Source organism: Armigeres subalbatus, chromosome 3 (genome assembly GCF_024139115.2).
Source record: "Armigeres subalbatus isolate Guangzhou_Male chromosome 3, GZ_Asu_2, whole genome shotgun sequence".
Taxonomy (NCBI): domain Eukaryota; kingdom Metazoa; phylum Arthropoda; class Insecta; order Diptera; family Culicidae; genus Armigeres; species Armigeres subalbatus.
The window spans coordinates 6837432-6856820 of record NC_085141.1 but is presented as its reverse complement, the minus strand read 5'-3'; the positions used below and the strand labels follow the sequence as shown (position 1 = coordinate 6856820).

The 19389-nt window shown below is 40.7% G+C and overlaps 1 protein-coding gene across 1 annotated transcript in view; it reads right to left on the bottom strand.

Moving 5' to 3' along the window:
- The window catches only part of LOC134220720 (uncharacterized protein CG43867-like), an 840013-nt gene that overhangs the window by 587452 nt on the left and 233172 nt on the right, over positions 1-19389 (bottom strand). The window contains 2 exon segments of the mRNA XM_062699822.1: positions 17325-17417; positions 17488-18121. Of these exon segments, the coding sequence (XP_062555806.1) occupies positions 17325-17417; positions 17488-18033 (639 nt within the window). The 5' untranslated portion in view covers positions 18034-18121.

Genomic DNA, 19389 nt, shown 5'->3' with positions numbered 1-19389 from the left:
GAGCAGGAGCGACGACCTCGATAACAGAAATTGGTATGAACTACCCTACATAAGAGGTAGAAGCTAAGCTTAGACTGACTGTACATATCAATGATTGCTACTCCGTGATTGATCAGAGCTGGTGCAAAATTGCACTTCTATCCAAGTGAATAGTGCTCCATTCTCGAAGTGCACGTTTCAGCTGCTCGGGAATATTGATCAATAACGGCGCCGTCCTTATAGATAATTGGGACGGGAAGCAATGTTAGTGCTACTAGAGACCGAGAGTACCTCTGCATTTCCACAATTACCACGGGAAGAAAGTTGTGTTAGTTCGGCGGAATTCCTGGCGGAAGTTAGTGAATTTTAGCAAATGTCTAAAGCGTTGTCTCTTTCACCCTTATGTCCAACTGACCCGACCTATCCTTCTATCTCATTCTGTAGATAGTTTTTTTTATAACATTTCGTTCGCGATTTATCCATTCGGACTCCCAGATTTTGGCTCTGACCGTAGTTGTAAAACTTTTTGCAAACTCTCACGTCCACTGGTATGAATATTCATTCCACCTTTTCATCGTGCAGTGTTCACTGTTCAAGTGGCATACTGGTTTTCTATGCGAATTCGATTTAGTTAACTGGTATACTAATCTCTTGTCTCTCAATTAGAAAAGTTGTCTTTATCAAAAAATAATACAGTAAGTACGCAATATTTGAACTGTTACAAAGTTCCTGAAGCAATTCTGCTAAATTTCCTTCAAAAATTTCTGTGGAGTCCAGAAATTCCAAAGGTGCTATTACAAAATTTCTCCGTGTCTTCCTCCAGAAAAGAGTTTTTTTTACGAGTAGTCCCGTAGAATATCTGCCAGTTTTTTCTCCCTGGAGTTCCATGAGAACTTTTTCCAATAACTCTTCATAAATTACTTTGAGAACTTTCAAACAAAAAATCACTGAAATCCTTTCGTATCTCGCATAGAATGCTCAACCCAACTCCCACCCACCCCCAGGAATTCTTACGGAAAAATCTCAAGGAGTTTTTCTAGGAATACTTATGGAAGTTCAGTGTCGGATTTCTCTAGAAAACCCTTATAATCCATAAATTTCTCCAGAAATTAACCCAGAAATCCTTCCAGGTATTTTCCAAAACATTCTTCCCTGAAGCTCCCTATAAAATCGTTTATTGGAATTCTTTAGTAATTCCTCAGAAATTCTCCTGGTCATCTCTGAACAAATTCCTCTTGAAATTAAATTTACACGAAAACTTCTCGGAAATTTTATATACTTGAAACTCTCCCAGAAATTCCTACAGAAACTTTGACAGAAATTCCTTCCGATAGTCCCCTATTTTTCGTCTGGTACTTCCACCCAAATTTCGCTTCTGCAAATTCTTTCACAAATTCTCCAGTCTTTTCTTCTTCGAGTTCCTCCATAAGTTTCTTCGGAAATTACTTCAAGAATCTTTCTATTAATCTCTCAATAGATTCCCTAAGAAATTTCTCGGAAAAACTACTCCAAGAATTCCATGAGCTATACTAAAAAAACCTTCAGGAACTGCTTCGGTATATTCCTCCAGACGGAATTCACGATGGAATTTTTGTGGGAATATTCGAAGGAGTTCTTAAAAGGTACCATGAAACAAGTCCTGAAGGATTTCTTGAAGAAGTTCCTGAAGGAATTGCTGGTTGAAATCCTTATAAAGGTTGTAGGATGAATTCATGAGAGAATTCTCAATGAAATTTCTGATTTATTACCCAACAAATTTCCTGGAGGAATTCTTAAACAAACATTCTGAAAGAGTTGTTGAAGAAATTTCTGGAGAAATTCGTTAAAAATGTTTACATCTCTGTAGAAATTTTTGGATGAATTCTTGAAATAATTTCTGGTGAATTTCCCGCTGGTTTCCAAACAATATTCTCGAAGATGATAACAAAATTTCAAATAAAATTCCAACAGTAATTCAAGAAGTTGAAGAATTTTCAAATGGAGCTTAGGGAAAGCTTAAAAAATCATATTTTTGAGTTTCCAAATTATAATAATTGAAATTTTAAATGAAATTCTGAAATAATTTCAGATCAAAACACCAAAGATACCAATAGGACCGATAAGGGGTCGTTCAATTCCGTTCAAAGTCGTCTAATCGAAATTTGTCCACTTCCTTGAGGGAACCAGGTTCCCACTTCCGGATATGGTCATTGTGTCGAAAACCTCTCAAAAACTCATCTATTGAACTTGTCTTTCAAAATCATGGAGTTTGATATGTCGCAAGATGGGTTTTGATGTTAGTCGAAATTTGTCCGCTTCCCTGAGGGAACCAGGTTTCCGGGAACACTTCCGGCCGTGACGAATGTATCCAAATCCTTTCAAAAACACATCTATTGAGATTGTCTTCCGAAATCATGAAGTTTGATATGTCGCAAGACTGGTTTTACCATTTATCAATGGTTTTAAAAAAATGACCCGTTTTTGACTGCACCTGACCCAGAACCCCCTAAATAAATCCTGCCAGATTGGCACCATGGTCAAATCAAAAATAGACATGTGTAACCGTTCAGTTACATATCTCATAGATTTTATTTCAATTTGTGTGTCTTGTCTTGAAACTGTTGAGTTGATTTTAGAAATTGTCTTAAATTTAGTAGGAATAGTCAAAATATGTTAATGTAAACCTTGTTTATGTAAAAGTTATTAATGTAAAAAACTGTAATTGGAAAAAAATTTAATGTAAAAATTGTGTAAAGCTTAAATTGTTAATGTGAGAATTGTAAAATAAAATAATGGGCAAGTAGGAATGAATGGGTGATGACGATCAACTGTGGTATAAAGGGCGAGAAGGACATGTTGGTCGACATGGAAGGAGTGGATAAGGATAATGGAAGCATGAACGATTGGGCGAAGAGAACCCTTCTCGGCGTGGCCAATACGGTCTCGTCCGTGGTCCGTCGATTGCGTAAAAAATATAGGACATAAAACCCCCCTAAGAGACGAAATTTTTAGAGGACAATTTTTTTAGAGGAAATAAAATGTTCAGAAAACCCCTTCCAGACCAATTTTCTTGCTACGCCACTGGAACCGGGTATAGAAGAGCTTCAAATTGCATTAGCCTTGTTGCGGTAGATTTCGAAGACTGCAAACACGTTTTTTTTGTTTTTGAAACCCTTATCTATAATGCTATCAAGAAAAGGCAAAAACAACAAAAGCATGAGGATTACTGCTACTGGCCACGCCCATCTTAACCTTAGTAAGATGTTGGGGTCAATATGACCCAAAACGAAACTTCAAAGTAGAATAACTTTTTATCTGATAATTCGATCGTTCTGAAATTTCTTGACTTTTAATATTTTGTGGAAATGAAGCATCTGACATGAAAAAAGTATTTTAAGGTGCAACAGGAACGACCCCACAAAAAAAGTTACGAATAAGATGTTAGGGTCATATTGACCCAGAAATGTAAATGCTTATAAAACAGTCAAATTATAACCGAATTACAAAGTTTATATACCGTTCTAAAGATAAACTCATCAATTTTGTGGCTATGTGGTGATATGCTGGTTCTGGAGACAATGGTCACCGGGAAACGACTTCCACGGGGACCTTGTCGGTCATATAAGGGGAGCATAAAAATCGCTCCATATATGCCATTCGATCGCTAATTCTTCATATATTCTCTTAAAACGGTAATGTATGGTCCATGAGAGGGCTTCCGACGAAGGTGGCCACTCCTGCTACAAGCAAGGTGCCCTCGGGGAACCCGCAGGAGGGGACATTTCCGTTTTAGCACCAAAATATGCCATGCGGCGGCTCTTTTGTCATGATTTTCCACCAATCAGATGGTTATGCGCTTGAAATCGATAACAGACCACATTAGCCACTCCTGATGCATGCAAGGCGCCCCGGGGAACCCGCAGGAGGGGACATTTCCGTTTTAGCACCAAAATATGCCGTGCGGCGGCTCTTTTGTCATGATTTTCCACCAATCAGATGGTTATGCGCTTGAAATCGATTAGTGACCACATTGGCCACTCCTGGTGCATGCAAGGCGCCCCGGGGAACCCGCAGGAGGGGACATTTCCGTTGTAGCACCAAAATATACCGTGCGGCGGCTCTGTCGTCATGATTTTCCACAAAATAGATGATAATGCGCTTGAAATCGATGAAAGACCACATTGGCCACTCCTGGTACATGCAAGGTGCCCCCGGGGAACCCGCAGGAGGGGACATTTCCGTTTTAGCACCAAAATATGCCGTGCGGCGGCTCTTTTGTCATGATTCTCCACCAAATAGATGATAATGCGCTTGAAATCGATAAAAGACCACATTGGCCACTCCTGGTACATGCAAGGTGCCCCCGGGGAACCCGGAGGAGAAGACATTTCCGTTTTAGCACCAAAATATGCCGTGCGTCGGCTCTTTTGGCATGATTTTCCACCAAACAGATGGTTATGCGCTTGAAATCGATAAATGACCACATTGGCCACTCCTGGTACATGCAAGGTGCCCCCGGGGAACCCGCAGGAGGGGACATCACCGTTTTAGCACCAAAATATACCGTGCGGCAGCTCTGTCGTTATGATTTTCCACAAAATAGATGATAATGCGCTTGAAATCGATAAAAGACCACATTGGCCACTCCTGGTACATGCAAGGTGCCCCCGGGGAACCCGCAGGAGGGGACGTTTCCGTTTTAGCACCAAAATATGCCGTGCGGCGGCTCTTTTGTCATGATTCTCCACCAAATAGATGATAATGCGCTTGAAATCGATAAAAGACCACATTGGCCACTCCTGGTACATGCAAGGTGCCCCCGGGGAACCCGCAAGAGGGGACATTTCTGTTTTAGCAAGAAAATATGCCGTGCGGCGGCTTTTTTGTCATGATTTTCCACCAAACAGATGGTTATGCGCTTGAAATCGATAAATGACCACATTGGCCACTTTTGGTGCATGCAAGGCGCCCCGGGGAACCCGCAGGAGGGGACATTTCCGTTTTAGCACCAAGATATGCCGTGCGGCGGCTCTTTTGTCATGATTTTCCACCAATAAGATGGTTATGCGCTTGAAATCGATAAGTGATCACATTGGCCACTCCTGGTACATGCAAGGTGCCCCCGGGGAATCTGCAGAGGGGACATTTCCGTTGTAGCTCCAAAATATACCGTGCGGCGGCTCTGTCGTCATGATTTTCCACAAAATAGATGATAATGCGCTTGAAATCGATAAAAGACCACATTGGCCACTCCTGGTACATGCAAGGTGCTCCCGGGGAACCCGCAGGAGGGGACGTTTCCGTTTTAGCACCAAAATATGCCGTGTGGCGGCTCATTTGTCATGATTCTCCACCAAATAGATGATAATGCGCTTGAAATCGATAAAAGACCACATTGGCCACTCCTGGTACATGCAAGGTGCCCCCGGGGAACCCGCAGGAGGGGACATTTCCGTTTTAGCAAGAAAATATGCCGTGCGGCGGCTCTTTTGTCATGATTTTCCACCAAACAGATGGTTATGCGCTTGAAATCGATAAATGACCACATTGGCCACTTTTGGTGCATGCAAGGCGCCCCGGGGAACCCGCAGGAGAGGACATTTCCGTTTTAGCACCAAAATATGCCGTGCGGCGGCTCTTTTGTCATGATTTTCCACCAATAAGATGGTTATGCGCTTGAAATCGATAAGTGACCACATTGGCCACTCCTGGTACATGCGAGGTGCCCCCGGGGAATCTGCAGAGGGGACATTTCCGTTGTAGCACCTAAATATACCGTGCGGCGGCTCTGTCGTCATGATTTTCCACAAAATAGATGATAATGCGCTTGAAATCGATGAAAGACCACATTGGCCACTCCTGGTACAAGCAAGGTGCCCCGGGGTATTCCGTATGAGAGGACATTTCGTTTTAGCATTAAAATATGCCGTGCAGCGTCTCTGTCGTCATGATTTTCCACAAAATAGATGATTATGCGCTTGAAATCGATAAGTGACCACATTGGCAACGCCTGGAACCTATGAGGGGGCCCCAGGGAACCCGTAGAAGGGGACATTTCCATTTTTACACCAATATAAGCCGTGCGGTGGTTCTTTTGGTGTTTCCCCATCGAACAGATGGACGTGCGCTCGAAATCGATAAGTGACCACATTGGCTACATTTGAAACCTATAAGGCTCCCTCGGAGAACACGTAGAAGATGGCATTTCCATTTTTACACCAACATATGTCATGCGGCGGCTCTTTCGTCGTGATTTTCCTCCAAATAGGTGCCCTCGAAATCGATTATTGACATATTGTCCACCCTTGGAACCTATGAGGTGCCCCCGGGAGCCCGTAGAAGAGTACATTTCCATTTTAACACCAAAATATGCCGTGCGGTGGCTCTTTCTTTGTTATTTTCTACCAAATAGATGGTCATGTGCTTGGAGTTGATTAGTGATATTGTCTACTCTTGGAACCTTTGAGATGCCCTGCGAACCCGTAGTAGAGGACATTTCATGGTTATATCAAATGTACTGTGCCACTTGCGGCAGCTCTATCTTCGTCTATCATTGTCTACCCTGGCCACAAGTCTTCAAAAAGTTGGTTATGCGCTTGAAATTGTTCTTCATTTGAAATTGAGTATACTGAGTCAAATAAAAAAATAGTTTCTGGGCTACTGTGATGATTCTTTCGAACAGCTCTCCAAGGATTTTCTATTCCGCATCTCGATATTACCATTAGTCGATGGTCCCTTCAATATCGACTCATAGAAGTTTGAGGTTTTCACCGATCGCCGTGGACAATGATATGAAAACGCAACATTTTGATATAAAAAATCTCTCTTTCTGTGAGACTCCTGCGGGTACCTTGTAGGTTGTAGATATTAAGTTCAGAATGAATGACCTATTTGATAGAAAAAAAAACAAGATTAATCTACCTAGTGGTGATGGTGCCTTTATCGTTCGTTCAAAAGAATTGAGAAATATATAAGAAAAGTCCAATATAACACTAATAGGTAGATAGCTCTTATTTTTCATATTTGTTTATCTGCATTCTAAAACTTTCTGCTGAACGCAACTTATTGCAAGCCAATCGGATGAGCATAAGTGCCAGAAAAGTGATTTTCCCATGCAGCTGCTGAAATTAGTATTTTGGCCATAACTTCGGAGCCCATAGTCCGATCTGGCCAATTTTCAATAGGAAACAATAGGGCAGGATTTTCGGCGAATGCTATTTACTGCGAGCAATTCGGTTGAGGAAAAGTTCCTCAAAAGTGAGTTAGATTTTGTGTGCACAGACACTTTCAATGAATTCTTCAAGGCACTCCACAATTACCGAAATTGGGCCTGGGGCTCCCCCGGGTTGATATTTGATTTCAAGAGCATTACCAACTATTTGATGGAAAATTATAGTGAAAGAGCCGCTGCACGGCATGTCTTTAAGGGCCGATGTCCCCGTAAAGTTTTTTCACGCTGCTTGCACGCCGCGTTCACGTAAGGTACCCAGCATCAAATGGAGTAATGCACACGTAAACGTGTGCACGACTGCATTTGATGCCGGATACCTTGCGTGGACACGGCGTGCACGCAGCTTGAAAACACGCTACGTGGGCATCGGCCCTAAGTAAGAGTAAGAGAAAGAACGGAAATTTCCTCTCCTATGAGCTCCACGGCGGTACTTCATAGGTTCCATAATGGAAAATGTGGTAACTTGTTCATTTCGGTATAAAAACGGAAATGTCACCATCTACGGGTTCCCCGTGGGCATCTCATTGGTTCCAAGAGTGGCCTGTGGTCACTTATCGATTTCAAGCGCATAATCATCTATTTTGTGGAAAATCATGACGAAAGAGCTGCCGCACGACATATTTCGGTGTTAAACGGAAATGTCATCTTCTACGTGTTCTCCGAGGGATGATTTCGAGCGAATAACCATCTCTTTGGTGGGAAAACACACCGAAAGAGTCGCCGCTCGGCATGTTTCGGTGTTAAAACGAAAATATCCCATTCTACGGGTTCCCTGGGGGTCCCTGGTAGACTCCAAGAACGGCCAATGTGGTCAATTATCGATTTCAAACAAATAATCATCTATTTTGTGGAAAATCATGACGAAAGAGCTGCCGCACGGCATATTTTGGTGTTAAAACGGAAATGTCCTCTTTTACGGATTCCCCGAGGGCACCTCATAGGCTCCAAGAGTGGCCAATGTGGTCACTTATCGATTTCGAGCGCATAATCATCTATTTTGTGGAAAATCATGACGAATGAGCCACCGCATGGCATATTTTTGAGTTTAAACGGAAATATTCCTTTCTACGGGTTCCCCAAGGGGCACCTCATAGGTTCCAAGAGTGACCACCCAAGTAACATTTTAAGTTTTATTCCGCTCTAAGAATGGTTTTCAAGATCAATTTATAAGATCTAACAATAAAACCGAGTAATACACGGCAACCTTCTGATGACCACTATAAGAGTAAGATATTGCCAAGTGGCCCTCTCCAGATTACCACTATAAACCTATTATAAGAGCATTTAGAAACCCTTTTTAAACCACCCGCAAAAAAGGGAATTTGGCTGCGGCAGCTGTCAAAATGTTGTATTAAAAAAAGAGAAACAAATCTTTGCAGAAAAAAGATAACAAAATGGATTGTTGATGAAAATTATGATGATGACAACAAAATAATATTTTATTTCAGGTTGTTATTTCGATTCACTATTCACTATTGATTCACTATTCTTCTTATTGACATTACATCCCCACACTGGGACAGAGCCGCCTTGCAGCTTAGTGTTCATTAGGCACTTCCACAGTTATTAACTGCGAGGTTTCTAAGCCAGGTTATCATTTTTGAATTCGTATATCATGAGGCGCTTCCGATTTTATGGTCAAATATTGTGAAAAAAATAAGGTTGAACACCACGCGCCGGCCATATAACGTAGTTACGGGAAATAAATCGAAAATATTGATTACCATAACATCTAGGATGTCCTCTAAATCGATTAGTATTTTGCCCAAACTATTAATTAATAAAATTATTTATCGGAACAAGTATGATAAGCGGTGAAAATTTCGTTAAATCATGCATTTCAGTGATATATTTCACTGACTGCGAAATGCTTTTCCGTTTTCAATATGGCCATCATGGAAATTGATCAGAAAAATTTTGCTTTTATAAAACACCGTCATAAACTCTTCGCAATACAAACATTCTTATGGGGGTAATTCATTTGACCACATTATGACCAAACATTGTAGATTTATTCGAGTGTTGAAAATTGGATTTATTACGCTCTTCATCACTACCATAGATCTGTTCATATGGTCAATAGGCATTTGACGTTTGAAGCATTTTTCAGCAGATTTATGGGAGGCTAATTGATAACAATAAGAGCGCCAATAAAACTGAGCAATCAGCTTCGTGATTGCTGTCATAAATCCGCAATAAGAATTAGACAAATCCAAGAAGCATGGACATTGTTACTTGGGCAATGTGGTCAATTATCGATTTCGAGCACATAATCATCTATTTTGTGGAAAATCATGACGAAAGAGCTATCGCACGACATATTTTGGTGCTATAACGGAAATGTCCTCTTTTACGGGTTCCACGGGGGCACCTCATAGGCTCCAAGAGTGGACAATGTGTGGTCACTTAGCGATTTCAAGCGCATTATCATATATTTTGTGGAAAATCATGACGACAGAGCCGCCGCACGGTATATTTTGGTGCTAAAACGGAAATGTCCCTTCCTGCGGGTTCCCCGGGGGCACCTTGCATGTACCAGGAGTGGCCACTTTCATCGGAAGCCCTCTCATGGACCATACATTACCGTTTTAAGAGAATATATGAAGAATTAGCGATCGAATGGCATATATAGAGCGATTTTTATGCTCCCCTTATATGACCGACAAGGTCCCCGTGGAAGTCGTTTCCCGGTGGCCATTGTCTCCAGAACCAGCATATCACCACATAGCCACAAAATTGATGAGTTTATCTTTAGAACGGTATATAAACTTTGCAATTCGGTTATAATTAGACTGTTTTATAAGCATTTACATTTCTGGGTCAATATGACCCCAACATCTTATTCGTAAGTTTTTTCTAATATCCGAAGAAGGTTAATCGTAAGGAGGAAGAGGATAGAAGCAAGAGGCCAGTGACTGCGACACTCGCATAGGTACCACGGAGTTGGATATTGAGGATGGTATTCATTGGATCAGCCAGAAGCTCTGCAATGTGACCATCGAACCTCATATTAAGTAACACATCTCGAGAAGGTATCTACCCGGCGTCACCGGAACAGGTAGTGAGTTACAAGTTGTGTCACAAATTTATGTTGATAATTACAACATTTGTTGTTTAATATGAGCTCAAAGTTTTCTGTATAACAACCAAAGTATGTTATAAAATGATCTTATGACGATGAACTATTTAGACTCACAAAGCTTATAAATCTGTAGTAGGATCGTTTGTTTAAAATATATAAAGTAATCAAAATAATGACAAAATTTTAAAAATACAGTCAACTCAAATCTCGACGTTCTATATCTTGGTATCTCTCCCTCTCCCTCTCCCTGGTTTTCTCGATCCCTTCAATAAGTAAACCATTTTGCTTTCTACATCTTGATAATATTCCCATCTCGATATATCTCAATCTCGATGTGTTCTTGTAATACTAGACCATCTCTGGGCAATAACAAACACATCAAAAATAAAATATAACAAAGCTTTTATCGTTCTAGTTTCCATTTAATAACTAATTTAAATGAAGTTTTTGAGATTTTGAACTCGATGTGGCATTCTTAAGAAAATTTTGAAAATCCAACAAAACCATGGTATCTTATTAGAAACCCACAAATTTTTATTAACTTTAATTTTTAAATGGAAGACTAAATAAAGTAAATTAAAAACTGGGTGGCCAAAAAATCACGAGTTAAAAAATCTTTTAAATCTAATTAGTTTTTTTTTGTTTTATTTTAGATTTAAAAAACCCGACCAATTAATTTACCTCCACATTAGTTTTTTGGGTATCTATTCTTAATTGTTAATAAACAGAATCATTTTATAAAAATGTGATATTTCTAAAATAATATCAATCCAAAAGTTTTGCATTTAGTGGCTTGTGCCAGAATTATTTCTGACATAACTTGCTCAAAATTTTGTTGTTCGAGACTTATCTCGAAGGCTCGCAAGGCGGATTTAACAATCATAAACAGATTTAACAACCATTTAACAATCATAACGTACTTTCTGTCATCGACGCCCTTATCACTCATTATTCTTCCTTACGTTGCGAAACATCAAGCATCATTGTCATGTGATGAAACTGAGGCTGTTCACTATCTTTGTCACCGGAGGGTATTAACGCTCATTAGCAGACAAAGTTCTGGTTCCAATACTCCTCAATTCTGTACTTTTTACTTGAGGTTAGCCTTTCGTATTTTAACAAATTTCATTCGTGAAGAAAAAGATCATAGTTGACATGATTCGGAAATAACCTCACGATTTTCACAACACACATGGAACTTCTTTGGAGCATATTTCCCCAATTCATTATACTGCTACCGGATTCACATTTGATTTGGTAATTCCGAGGTAATTTAAATTTTAAACAAACATTCCGAAATATTTCTCGTGGAAATTTAGAATGGTTTTCTACGATATTTTTAAATTGCTCTTGCAAATATGGAGCAATTTCTTGAGGAAATTAAAAAAAAACTTGTGGACCTTTAAAGGATTTTCTGAATAATTTTCGGTTGAAATTATGGGCAATTTTCAATTGAAATGTTAGTGAATTTATCGTAAAAAAATCGAATATATTTTCTTGAAATTTACTGAGGCTTTTTTTTATAAAAATTGCAAATTCTTTTTTGTGGAAACTCAAACAGTTTTTGATGGGAAATTCAAATAATTTCTCGTGAAAGTTTTCTACAAATTATTTAGCAATTCCGAAGATTTTCCATCGATAATTCCCAAGAATTTACATTAGAATTGCCGAAGAAATTTGGGAAGAATCTTCCATGGGCATTTCGAAGAATTTTGCTTATATGTCCAAAGAATATGTCCTCGCAAAAATTCCGAAGAATTTCCGAAATTGGGAAAAAAAATTCCGGGGACTTCCGGGAAAATCGCCAGTAGATATTCTGAAGGGTTTCTAGCGGGAATTTCTGGGGAAATTTCCCATTACAAGTTCCAAAGAATATCTTTTGGCCAAAGACTTTTTCTTGGATACCTCAAAATGCTTCCTTTGTAAAATTTAAAAAAAAATCTCGCTTAACTTTTCAAAAGGACATAAGTAACATTTTTTTCATGAATTAATTTGAGTACTGCAATCAGAAGCTTTCATGTTGTTCTGTTGATTGCGCTATTCAAATTAATTCATGGAAAAAATATTACTTAGGTCCTTTTGAAAAGTTAAGCGAGAAATCCTTTGAAGTACGCCATAATTTCAATTCAACTAAGAAGTTCCTGCCGAAAATCGAAAGAAATTCTAGTAGAATCTGCAATAAAATCCAAGTAAAATTAAGAATTTTCCTGCTCAACACAGAAGAATTTCCCGGTGAAATCCATGCTTTAAGTCGTAGTTCTCACTTTAAGTTTAGTGAAATTCATTAGATTTATATGGAGAATTCCAAGAGATTATTTAGGAAAAGTCTTGCAAACGAAAAACGAAGCTGCTGTATAAATCGTTTTCATAAAAATAAAAAAAAATGCATAAAAAAGACTACGTAGACTTTTGGTGTACCCCCGCCCCCCTTCGTAGACTATCGTAGACTTTTTCGAAACCCCTCCCCCCCCCCTCAAAAGTCTACGTGGTTTATAGACAGCCCCTCTATGGAAAAACCATTACAGGGGCTCTCTACCGGTTTCCATAAAGTTTCCCCTAATATCAAACTCCAGCCAAACTCCAGGGCATTCTTGGAAGAGCTTGAACATGTAAAAATAACAAAGTGGATTTGGATCTTAGTATAAGCTATGATTAAGTATCGTATTTAAAAGTGTCCAAAGATCAATAAATTGAGTAAAAATAATGAATAATTCTTCTACGTCATATTCTTCTTCATCACCCCAATTAGTGACGTAAAAAGAGGGTAAGATCACGTCAATCAGTAAAAGTATCCACTTTACTGTATTGTGTTATTCGCAAACATGCATACTGACATCGCCTTGTGATTGTACTACAACGCCACAAATTGGCCATCTTGGAAACCAGGTGCTTGTTCATTTTTTCAAGATTCCAAGCTGAGAGAACGATAACGATAACGATGAAATGCACCACGGAATTAATTGTATAATCACCTTAACACCTCAACATCAAACCTAAATCTCCCGGCCCTCGTTTCAGTATTTCAGTGCAATTATCTTCTTCTTATTATTGGCATTACTTTCCCCACTGGGACATTGCCGCCTCGTTCATTTAGCAGTTCCACAGGTATTAACTGCGAGGTATCTAAGCGAAGTTACCATTTTTGCATTTGTATATTATTAAATTTCACAAGGATTTGGAAATATGTTCTCTCCAATAAAACAGTTCAAAGGATCTCTTTGAATGGTTCCCTGTTGAAAATGATTATCATTTACCGCTAGTAAACCTGAGCTTCAGTCGATTGTTTGCTAAAACTGAACAACCAAATATTCACATTTTCCACATTGCATTTCTGTAGCTAGATCATAATTAATGCCTTGGTTTGAAACCCTGAAACCTGTTCCACGTTGAACGGCTAACGCAGATAGTTCATGGTTTTTGCGACCGGAAGTCACAATGCTTTTTCGGTTACATTTTCCCACCCATGTTTGATCACTTCACCGCTACCGTCCCCCCTACTGGCACATCGGCCATTGTGACCCGTCGTGGATTGTTCAAAATGCAATCCATCGCACAAAAGCTCAATTACAGAAAACACACTTCCTGATGCTCTTGCACCGTCGACGCCGACCGGAACGTCGGACCGTAGTAATGCGGATCGGTCAACTGCGATGATGACAACATTGGCATGCAACATATTGGATCAATTTGTGTTGCTTGTTCCCGGGGCAGGGCTGTATCGCAGCAGGGTGTGCGATACGAGGGTTAAGGGGGATGACACAATCACGGACAGCGCTGGCAACCAGCAGCGGAAGGGCGCATAAAGTATGTACAGTCCATTAGGAAGTAAATCGATTGCGGCAGCCGGTCCGGTTCAATTGGTGTTGGTACTGGTCCGAACGGAACGAAGCTCCACTGTTACAGTCGGGATGATGACTTCTGTGTTGTTTGCCCTGGCAAATACCCCCGCCCACTTCGCACTACCAGCCACTCTGGCAAAGAGTAGCGGGTCTTTGTGGTAAACTAATAAAGCATCCTCTCCCACTTTTCAACTGAATGCTTCTGCTGATGGTGCTGATGTTGGGTTGCCAGGTGTGAAGATGTTTCCTCATTTGGAGCTGCTGTGAAAATGCATGAAAAACATGCAAATTTGGTGCTCAGTCTAGGAAAAAGATTTTTTTCTCCAAAATATTGTTGCATTTTTTAAAAATTCATTCATTGATTTCAAACATAAAAAGTATTTTTTCGTCCATTTTAAAATTAGGCTTTTAAAAGCATCCGACATCCCTGGTCGATTCCTCCCGAAAGCTGGTTCCTGTGTGTCGCGTTTGCCGGGTTTTACATCCACTTGAGCTGGGCTTCCATTAAGCTGACTGCCAGAACACAGCAAGCCGGGACCGACAATGCTACCGGATATGATGCCAAGCCTGCTATGTTTCACTGCTGTTCTGTTCGTTCCTTCGAACAGTGGAGCGCAAAAAAGTAAACATTCGACGTCGACTACAGAAATGCCTTTCATATTTCCTAGGATCAGAGCAGAACAGCAGCAACTACACACGGGTTGGGTGCTGTTCCGGATTTTGGCTCGACGCACGGCTGAAGATGCATCTCCGGCGGTATCCGATTTCAGGAAATTGGAGAAGACTGGTGAAGGTGGAGGCACACAAAACAGTCTCAGGATGTGCACTGTGTTACAAGTTATTGATTTTCGTTCCGCTTCAGTTCATCCCAACGACTGATGATGATGGTGCTCGAGCGGAGTAAGTCAGAAGGAATTTCCCGGAGCATGGAAAATATATTGTCATCTGGGTTTCTCTAAATCTTAAAGAGTGATACCAGGGTGAAGACTTTCGGCATGGATCTACATCGGCATTTGCTGTGTTCTGGATTATATCCAAGCAAATTGCGGTGGTTGAACTTTGCTTCGGTTATTCGGTTCGAAGCCTACTGATTTACCACAGCAACTCCGACATAATTCACCGCTTTACTCCGACTACCCTTTGTTCGTAATTATTTCCTCCTCCCAACGCAACCCACAGCGGAAACTTCTCTGACAGCTTCCGTTTGAGGTAAAAATTTAATTAGGAGAACTTGTTTGCCGCCCGCAAAGCTGCACACCGACAAACGCACGCAAACAACGAAATCATACCTTGGTGGCAGGTACACGGGTCACGTTGAAATCGAGAAGCCAATTATCACAATGATGGCGCTAATTAAGAAGGAAACGTAAAGTGAGCCGTTCTTGTTTGACGTGTGACAAGTTAGGATACAAACTGCTCCACGCGTCATGGTGAGGGTGTTTCCCATAATCAGTTTTCATTTAGCTCGGGTTCGCGTTTTGTGCTTTCCACGCCACTGATTACCACCCCTTCTACCCCATCATCATCATCGGTAACGTTTCGCTGTCGACGTCTGTCACTTTTCCAGCAAAAGAAGAAGCCGGCGGCTTGTTTTGTAGTCACTTGACGCAGTAGACGATTGAACCGTAGTAGGCGTTGGGACGAAACTCCAGCCATCAGATAGAGCCCTCCTTTGATAGAAGATCGGATCGGAGCAGAGGTTAAACAGAGTTAATTAATTAGCTGCTGGAAAAGTGCGGATTTGACGGCTGTGAGGGCCGTTGAAGGAGCGATTGAAAGGCATCTGCTTGCTACGTAATAGGGGTTGAGCTACTTAATGGTTCGAGAGTCGATAGCGCTCAGTCTATATACAACATCGCCATCTAATGAGTAGGTTCTAATTGGGCATAATGGGTGCTAATTAAAAGGTGAGTAGCTTTAATAGGGTGCCAGCTGACTCGATATGGAAAGGCGGAGGTTTGCTCATCCGTATCCACTTACATGGGAAAGAAATAGAATTTATTTCTTGAGAGAAGCATTCCGATAATAGACATAATTTGTCTCTTAAATAAAAAAAGAAAAAAAAACTTTTATGGCAAATAGGTACCATACAACGTTTCAAATTTCGTCAAAAAATCCTTCACTAAATTCATTTTCACAGATCAAAAATCTGGAATGGTAATGCGTTAATACGGTTGTCGAATAAGTTACTAGATGAGAAGATCAAGCAAAACATGTTGTCCGTTATAATATAGGGTAAGACGGTATAATACGCCCCCCCCCTAAGGCAACACCTATGATAACTTTTTACTTTTCAACAAAATTTAAGGAAACATTGTGTTATTTGGTAGTCCAAAAAGTCGAAAATGCATTGTCTGTGAGTAGTCATATTAAAATATTACTGAGAACACGTAATAAAGCTTTTTCGAAAAGTCGTGAAATAATGGATTTCAAAAAGTGCCTGGGCAATACGCCCCACGTTAGCCAGAGACGTTTCATAGCCCTCCATTAATATTTTTTCTATCCCTTAATAAAAAGGTTACAAATCCTTATGTGCTTGACATTAAAAAAACAACATAAGTCCATTCAAGCAGGTGTGAATTACATTTTAATATTTTCCATATAATTTGGAAGCAACTGCTGCAGGCTCGCTGCGCTTGTGTCCAGTTAGTAAGGGCATACCGTCCTGCCTACACTGGGGCGTTTTGACCAGTGAAACATATTTTCGAAATCCTTTACATTTTTGAAGATGGAAAAAAAATTTTTATTACATTAATCACTGAGAAAAGTTATTTTGTTGCCCAACTGAGTGTTCCAGTGCAAGACAGTTGTTCCAGTTGCGGACAATATGCTAGCATCGCTCCAGAATATTGAGCAAACAAACAATAAAAGTTACATCAAAACTGTCACTTTTTGTATTTTGCTATTATTTTCATTATGTTATACAAAAATACTTCCACATTCACATAGTATGATGGTTTTACAAATATTTAAAGGTACCAACTGATTTTTACCCTTACTTAGTTTTAGTTTTCTAGAAATCAAAGAGGGGCGTTTTGGCCAGGTGGGGCGCATTATACCGTCTTACCCTATTCATTCGATTGTACGCCATCAATCACCAGTTTCCGATCACGCCAACCATGTAGCACCCAAAATCACCATTACTTCAACCATGCCAGATGTTTTAAACCAACGAACGAACGAAACTAACATCCAAAATTATCCTAGCCCCTACCTTTTCACGCAGCATATCGCGAACTCGTCCTGCCTGGTTCCGCGAGCGGTGCAACTCGAGCTGCAGCTCCAGACACCGCTCCTGCCAATTAATCTGCAATCGAAAACGACTATTTACGGCCCTGTTCCTACAAATTAGCGTACGTTTGGTGTTTTGATTTTACCTCCGGAAGCCCCTGGTGGTAGTTGTTGACCTGATGGACGTCCAGACTGTCGGTGAGGCTGCCGAACGGAGGCCACGGCGCATCGGAGTCCAGTGCAACCAGTGAAGGGTTCGCTATGACGGCCGCGTTCGGGCTGGGTCCCCCTCGCGGAGGCACCATTGGCGGCCGGCTGTTGGAAGCGGATCCCCCTCCGGCAACACCCCGCCGGGCCATCATCCGCGGACTGTTTGGGGTCGAGCGGGATCCCATTACGATGCGATTGAGGCCCGGCGGAGGACCACCGATGTAGCTGCTGGTCGAACTGCTCGAGCTGAGCTTGGCGCTTTGATTCGAGGCCGACGATAGCGATGTAGACGACGAGGCCGTGTTGTAATTGTAGCAACTGCCGGACTGGTGGAGATGACCGGTGCCATATTTCAGGTGGTTTTGCTGCTGGAGGTGCTGCTGGTGTTGCTGGATTTGCTGCTGGATCTGTTCGAGGTCGGTGAGGCTCGTTAGTGGATCGAAAATTTGCGACAACCGACGCGGAGGACTTTCATCGGTCATTGCTTCCGGGCATGTGCTTCTTTCGCGAGCGACACCAACCAACTATTTGGGAGCCGATTTCAACGACAGCTTGCGGAACGCGTCATTTCTGTAAATGAAGAGAAGGAAAATACTGTTTTAGTACCATTTGAAAAGAGTTTATATCTTCTAATAAATATTTTATTATTCCTCTACTCTCTTGCTAAATTCTGAGGTAAAATCAGAAAGGAAAATATAATAGGGTAACGGTACCAATAGTGGAGGTATTAGTAGATCAACAGAAGAAAATATTTTTCAAAAATTTATAATTATGGGGAATTCACAGTTTTAATATCGCAGCCAATAGATAAACTAATAAATTTGCTAACAAAAATGAGATTGATGTCATTTAACATCAACAACTATCAAATATTGCTTGCACTGTGCCACACTGTTCCTTTAGTGGCGGTAAAAATTAATTTTGATTCCTATAGTGGTGCTATTCATTGATTTCTTATGAGACTGGCCACTATTGGTACAGTTGCACCACTATAGGGTAGAGAACCATTTGGGCAGCACCCCTATTCCCGTCAGCAACGTTCATTACTCGAGCGCATTACAACCGAATTACTTGGTTTTTAGTACATTGTTAGTTTCTGTCGATATCTAGTGATGTACGAACAATCAAACCATTTGACTGGAACGCGATCAAGTTATTAACGTTGCGGACGGAAATAGGGGGTGCTGCCCAAATGGTCGCGCTCCCTAGGTGTAAGGGGGTCAATTTTATTAAAGAAATTCATTGTTTTCAATAGTTTTCCGAGCGAAATCTTAGGACAAGTTGCATTTAACGGGATATTTAAAGCACGACGGTGGATGTCATCGTAAAGTGTATAATTATGATAAAGCTTATTAAATTCCCACTACCTCCACTATTGATGCTACCTCCATTAAGGGTACGGTTACCCTATATGGTGGCAAAATGTATTGCCTGATTTTCTACAAATTGCACGCGTACCCTTCAGCAAAGACACCGTCACGCTTTCTGCACCCCGTTTACTTGATTCTTATGGGTGAATAGCATTGCGGTGTATCGTTTGGCGCGGCCGTACCTTTCGTCAGTAATTCGCCGCGTAAAGTTTTGTGCAAGTACCCATTTGGGAACATTACAAACAAACGCAGAAAATCTGACAATATTCAGTTTCATTCGTTTATCAATTTCTGTTTTTTTTTCAGTGTCACTAAATTTATTATTTTACTTTTAAGCTTTCAGCATTCTAATTTAGCTTTTTTCTTATCAACGTACATAAATAGTGAGGGTTCGTCTTCTGAATAATAATCTTCTTTTGCCTATACTTTGTCACTGGAAAAAGGCGCAAAACTAAGGATTGTAATGGT